General features: G+C 56.4%; 1 protein-coding gene across 1 annotated transcript; it reads left to right on the forward strand.

Annotated features, from left to right (window-relative positions):
• Positions 1-3,691: 3,691 nt before the first annotated feature.
• JN550_000577 (uncharacterized protein) lies at positions 3,692-6,904 on the forward strand (the record flags this gene model as incomplete). Its single annotated transcript, XM_049317447.1, has 1 exon — positions 3,692-6,904. One exon carries the CDS (start codon positions 3,692-3,694, stop codon positions 6,902-6,904), a length of 3,213 nt encoding a protein of 1,070 aa, XP_049177866.1.
• Positions 6,905-7,160: the final 256 nt, after the last annotated feature.

The raw sequence follows: 7,160 nt of genomic DNA on the forward strand, positions 1-7,160 counted from the left end.
GCCATTTGCCAGACCAGGTCGGGGGGAACACAAAGATGAATGGAGACACGAGGAAACACACGAGCAGGGATTGAGTGACAATGAAAATGCGGCGCCCTGCCGGGGCCTATCAATAGCCAGCCGTCCTCGACAGAATGAGTCAAAATCAAACGGGAATTCCAGAGCCGTCTGGCAGCCCAGATGACGGCGTCAATTCCAGCGGTCCACGGTGGGAAAAGGAAGACGGCTGAAGAAGCAATCTGGACGAGATGCGACATGGGGAAATGGGTTCGGCGGCCACGCAGAGGCACCATTGGGGAGCGACGGGGGTCCTATTTTGACGAACGTTTGCTGCAGCTTGACACACGTACACGCACCAGGAAGGTGCCTCAACTTTCCCCCAGGAGGTCTCGCGTGCTGCTGATCGCATGGACAACCAAGACGTAATGACCATACGTCCTCATTCAAGTAATTCGATCCAAGCACGACCGGCGGGGGAAAAAAGCATTTTGGCCGATCCAGCTGGTCTTCATTATTCTGGAAATGGGCCACGGGCTCGGGGACCCTGTTCCAGAGCCTGTGTGTCTGCGGAGAATTTGTTGCTAGTGCCACTCAATCAAATTCATCGGTGCAGCCGTCTTTTGCTGGCTTGCCGATACCTCGATCGAGGTACCACTTCCACTCTCTGTTAAAGCTTCCACCCCTTCCCCGTTCCCTGTGGCCTCCTCTCCTTTCCATCTTCTTTTCTCTCCATTCCTGTGTTTTTCGCCCTTCCATTGTCTCTGATCGGTGCGTCAATGACACCGTCTGGTGTTCTGTTGCGTATCTAGTCGTCTTCTGCTGCTGCGACTCGACTTATATCCAGCAGGACCCCCAACCGTATTAGCGCAAACGTACAAATCTACGTTTGAAATGGACCTCCAGAGTGTATGGATCTGACAACCCCAAGCGGCTATGGGGCAGGCAGTACGACGAGGGGCAGAGGAAGGATGCTGAAGGTTGAAAACGGCTATCCATCGTTTTCTTGCCTCAATTCCTCGCAGAAGGCGGTCGAAACACGATCGCCTGGGCACCAACGTTGCGCAAGACGGCACTTACTGGCCGCCAAAGCGGATTCCAGGACGGAGTGGCCCCGCAACGCAGAATGCCGTGCACCTGGCCACCTGCAACCCAGACAACCAGACAGCCAGATTGAGTTCCGTTAGTCTGGGCGCGAAATGCAGCTGCACGCATGGAAGGCCACTTTCACTTTTTCGCCCATTTTCCCACGATGGATGGCAGAAAGATTGATCGGGTTCCGAGGGTGTGGAGGACAGGCAACAGTCTCCGATCCCAAAAGATGACCCAGCGGTCACAGGCCTGGCCGATAAGACGGGACCACTTCTGCAGGCGACGTTATGGCCTTGGAAGGGAAGGCAAGGGACTATTCCGGCGTTAGCACCATTTGTGCCACGCCGCGCCTCACAGTCCCATTGGCCACAGCCAAAAGCGACCAAAGATGGATCGCCCGTCTGCTGGGTATGCAGGCCGGCGATGCTTCCAGGTTGTCAGCACAATTCAGCCCTGCAGCTCCCACTCGTTAGACCACCTGTCAAATCAGCTGTCAGTTCCTCGATGCAGGATTATCTGAAGCCGGATTGACTATGGGCAGCCCCCGGCTCCTGTCATCTGACACCATAATATCCCATGTTGGCGGTGGCCTATAGGGACCCCATTCATGAGATTTTCAGCCCGGAGGCACGGCCAACCCTCCGAAGGACCGACTGGATGCCACACAAGATCACTAGCATGTTGATCTTCCTCCAGAGTTCAGGATCAATTCTGCAATCCGTCTCCGACTTCCTCGTGACAACAACGACTAGGTGCGTGGCTCTCGAAGATCGACAATGAAGAACCAATCTCTGGCCTTACCGAGCACGGCGAGCACAGAAACATTGCCTTTTGCTCCGGGAAACCTCTGCTACCCTCTGGCAGCCTTCTACCTACAGAACATCGAGAAAACTGGCTCCTACGGCCCAGTGGCTGGACGTATGGTCTGCTTCACCATTCCAACTTTGGGTTTCCGATTTCGTGGAGCCAGGCCGCATGTCTCGACACCGATTCCATACCGATGTGCTGAATGGATCCATCATCGTTTCTGAAAAGGTTCCTTCCTTGGTGGGACGTTCGACTTGGCTCACTGCGTCCAGTATATACAGGCATACAGGGGATGGCTCCTAGATCGCTCCAGGAGATACCTGAAGATTGCCGCTGGTCCGTCACCTCGGAAGCAATCGGCCTGATACCTACTCTCACTGATTACATGCAACGCCGGCGTCTCGAATACCCACGAGCCATTGGAACTGTGCATTCAGCAATTGCTAGAGGGCACCGGTAAGACCACTGAGACTACCACCAACGGCAGCCAGCGAGCCGAGCAGACATTGGGACACCTTTCCCTGAGCGCACGGCAGGTTGTTGGTGTTATCTCTTATTTCATTTTTCTTTCCTTTTCTGCAGTTCTTGCTGGCGAGATGGCCATTTTATCTCCATCCGCTGGACCAGCGTCCTGGCGTTGGCCGATGGGCTCGCCGTACCGGTAGGTAGACTTGCAAGTGGAAGTCAGCTGGCCCAAACGCGACTGTGCACGGTCCAAGTCCCAGGACCGCTTCGGCTGTTTGCCTGCCTCGACCCACTCCCACTCCCACTGGTCGCAAGGCCGGGTTGTGGCAGCGTGTTATTTTCCCCAACCCTCTCCGCGCCGACTGCACCAAGTTGCGTGACCAGAGCTACCTCCGTGCCTAACAATTTCCCATCGGCGGCCTGTCTCGCAAATCTCGCTTGCCGTGCTGCATCTCCTGGGGGCTAGGCCGCGTCGGGCGCTAGCGTGTTTGGCAGAGCATTGAAATCGCATCCGCCCCAAACTGTGTCGAGATCACCCAAGCAAAACTCTCAGCGCGCCCGTAAGGTAAGACCTGCTACTCTCATCAGTTGTCGCTCCATTTTCCTGCCACCCCATCCCCTGGCCCGCCCGATATCCTCGAATATATCGAGGAGAGGCTTGTCTCGTGACACTGCTGCACAATACCAGTGGCCGAGACCGTCGCGCAGTGCCGTGGCCGCCGCCGTCCTGTCGTTCCCGCCTAACAGCCTTTGCTGCGGAGAGCGCGAGCCCGCTCCTCTCTCAGTCACACACGCACACACACACACACTCAAGCACACGCGCGCAACCCACCCGGGCACTGTCAGAAAATTCTCCGCCCAGAAGGGAGAGCGACTGCGCAGTCCCCCCCCCTAGAGTCCCAGACCCGGCGCAGCGCAGTGTTGCAGGAGGCAGGCAGACGGCAAGTAACTACAGCGGACGCACTCGCACGCGCACCGCACCGACCAGACCCAGCCCAGCAGCCGCGGCCAGTGCCAGTGCCAGTGCCCTCCACTCTCCAGCTCGCTCGCTCTCTCTCTCTCTTCCTCCCTACCCCCCCAGCGCCCATTGCGTTTGGCCGACCCAGCCCCAACACCCGAACCCGACACTGCTCCTCCTTCTCTCGCATCGGTCAGTCACCCCCATAGACCCGCGACAGACGCGACGCTTGCATCGCGACGTGTCACTGCCCATCAATTATTATATCGTTTCCCATCTCAATGCATGTGTCGCTGTCTGCTCCGCCCGCTGACGTCGCCTGATTAGCAGTCTGATGGGCTCTGTTTCCCATTCACCCGACCTGCATCAGTCATGAGCTCTTGGATGAATGAGGCAGCCGCTGTCCAGAACCACAATGGCAACAACCCATTTCCGCACATGAACGATCCGAACAACCTTGGAACTCCCGCCATGATGGATCCCGCCGCCTTCATGGCCAACCCCGGCCAGTTTAACCCTGCCGCCGCCGGCCAGTTTGCCAATCCCCAGCAGATGGCAGCCGCGATGCAGAACGGCCAGATGCGCAATGCGTCGCCCTCCTTCCAGAACCCCGTATATCAGACCAACAGCGTCGTCCCATCGAAACGACCCCGTCCCCGGGAGGACAGCATCGGCGCGTCCCCCAGACAGAACCCGGGCATGCTTCCGACGTCGCGCGCCGACACGCCTCAGCAGTCGCAGTTCCCCGGCTTCCAGCAGAACCCCATGGCGCAACAGCATCCGGGACAGCCCCAGCAGTATCCCCATCTGCAACCCAACGGCTCCGGCAACGCGTCGCCATCACCCGTCATGGCCGGAAACCAGTTGCGACCCGGAAGCGTGCCTCAACGCGTCAATACCGCATCTCCGCATCCTTTCTCGCCCGCCTCGCAACAGTTTGGACCTCAAGCATCCCCGGTGCCGTCCGAGCACGGCGGCACGCCCCAGCCCAACCCCTACATGCAGAACCAGAACTTCCCTCAGGGTTTCAATCCGAACTACACGCCGTCGCCATCTCCCGCTCGCCCTCCCTCGGCCCAAAATCCGATGGCGCCCCAGATGATGCCGCAGCAGATGGGCCAGATGCCCCAACAAATGCAGCAGATGCATCCGAATCAGATGGCTCAGATGCAGCAAATGCAACAACTACAGCAGATGCAGCAGGCTGGTCGTGGGATGGACCCTGCGCAGCAGCAGAAGATGTTGTATCAAATGCGCCTCCAACAACAATTCCAGCAGGGCAATATGCACATGGCAGCGCAAATGCAAGCGGCACAAGCGCAAGGCATGGGGGCAGGGCGCGGTATGATGCCTAACAAGCCGGGCATGCCTATGCCTAATGGGCAAGTGCCTCCCGGAGGGATGAACCCCCAACAATCACAAATGTCTCGTGGGACCAACCCCGAGAGCTTCATGAAGAATCTCACGAGCTTCATGACCCTTCAGAACCTACCACTTGACCCTAATCCAGTCATCGAAGGCCGGCCCTTGCATCTGATGCAGCTGTTCATGATGACCAGCAAGTTTGGTTACTACCGTAATGTTACGCAACGGAACTTGTGGGTTCAGGTTGCATCAGCTGTTGGCTTCAGTCCAGCGCAAATTCCTTCGGCCCCGGCACAGATCAAAGCCATATACGAGGCGAATCTCCTCAAATTCGAAGATGCTTGGAGGAAGCAGAAGAGCGGCGGACAACAGCCAGGAAGTGCCGGCGGTATGCCTGGGCAGCCCGCCCAAGGCACACCTCAACGTATGGGATTGCAAGGGCAGATGCCTCAAGGCCAGCAACCCATGCACCAAGGGCAGCAGCCTCAGGTGCAACAGCCGCAGGTCCAGACTCCCATCAAGCAAATGACTCCCGGCATCCAGCAAGTCAACGGGTTCTCGACCCCCCAGCAAGCTCAAATGTCGCAACAACCGATGCCCGGGCAGGGACACATGAGAAACAGCCTCTCACGAAGCGTAGATGCGACTCCAGTAACGGGAGAATTCCCCATGCAGTCGCCGTCTTCAGCCAAGCCTGGCAGTATGTCCATGCAGCTTCCTCCCGCGCAACCTGACACTGTACAACCCAACGGTGCCGCAGCCCACCATGTCCCTGCAGAGCCGACCGATCCTGATGAGTACAAAGTGTGCTCGAGGGAGACAAATCCCAATGTATTCGGCGGGCATGACGTTACCACGATCCCCAAGCTTGGTATCGAGCTCGAACAGTGGCGTCCGGACATCCCTCCGCCTCTAGAGCTTGGCATGATCGATATCCATGCTCTCATCAAGAGCCTTCAATGCGGCATTCATGGCGAAATTCGACTAGCTCTAGACACTCTAGGGACAGTCACGTTTGAATCGATACGCAATCCAAGTCTTACGATCGATCTTAGAGGTTGCGATGATCTAGTCGAGTCTCTCATTGACTGTGCCGAGGAACAGGTCGACATCCTTGCGGAAGGAACCAAGCCGAACTCGGATGAAATCGACCTGAGCTCCTACGAAGACGTGCTCAGGCAATGTCGCTATGAGCATCAAGTCTTCAAAAAGGTGGCGGCTTTCGGCGACGAGGATTACGAGCTGGATCACGCAGCAGACCGACTCATAGCGATCACGACAATATTGCGCAACCTTTCGTTCCACGATCCGAACCACGACCTACTAGCCGACGAAGTTATCGTCAAGTTCCTCTGCAGCACAATTAGATCATTAGGCACCTTGGAGAGTCTCCTTAGATCGCCAACGAACACCTTAGACTTCATGAAGGATGTCATCATCATACTTTCCAACATTGCTGGATCTATAGAACTGCCCGGCAAGGAACAGGCCTATTGTCTCCTGCAATTCCTTCTGTCATTTGCACCTTCTCCGTCTCCAATTACGTCTAGTGGCAAGGTCCTGTTCGCGCCCTTTGAGCCGGCAGTCCATATATATCTACCACACGCAGTAGATGCCTTGGCGAAGCTGTTCGCGAGAGACGAGCCGAATCGGACACATTACAAAGCTATCTTCGCCACCGACGCCTCGGCAACTCCAGGTAGCGAGCTTCTGACGCGCACGTTTGGTTTGGCCATATGTCCCTTGCCAGATCAAAATAAGGAAAGTCGGCCCGCCAACCTCCCGTCGTTCATTGAGGCCCGCAAGCCAATGATAATGCAAGGCTTACTGGCCGCTGATGTTCTTGCTTCGTTGGCGCCAAGCTACGAAAGCGGTGTTGCGCGGGCTTGGCTCTCGTCAAGTGATGGTTTCGCCCAAAACTTGTACAAGCTTGTCCGCTCGCTTTGCAATCAGGCAGAGCCGACACCGCCTCCCGGCCGCGGTGGCAATACCAGGACACAGCCTAGGGAGGATACGGACCTACTTCACATCATCACGTGGGGAGTTTCACTGCTACGCAAGCTTTGCGAGAAAGCCCGTGACCCGAACGACCCATCTAGCATACCTCCTCAAGCACTTCCAACCAAGGAGAGCCTATTTTTGGCTTTCCAGTCGTTGAAGAGCCCGAAGTGGACCGTGCTTCTAAACCAATTAAGCCTGTATGCTGGTATGGAGGATTGACGATCCGGCAGGCTTTTCAGAGACAACAGGCGTTCGTGGGACCGGAAGCGAGCGGTGGTCTAGAATTATCGTAGATATCTTTGGAACTTTTTGTATCATTGCCACAAGTTGTAGAAATATGCGCTCACTGGCTTTGCCAGCAGAGCAACACAGCCATTGCAGTGTACTTTATCGTAACTGCCAAGCAGGCATTCACGAGACTCAAATGGAAATTTTGTTGTGAGCCACTCGGTGCAAACATGCCATCATGAGAGAA

The sequence above is a fragment of the Neoarthrinium moseri genome (genome assembly GCF_022829205.1).
Source record: "Neoarthrinium moseri strain CBS 164.80 chromosome Unknown scaffold1_Wmoseri_CBS_16480, whole genome shotgun sequence".
In the NCBI taxonomy this organism is placed as follows: domain Eukaryota; kingdom Fungi; phylum Ascomycota; class Sordariomycetes; order Amphisphaeriales; family Apiosporaceae; genus Neoarthrinium; species Neoarthrinium moseri.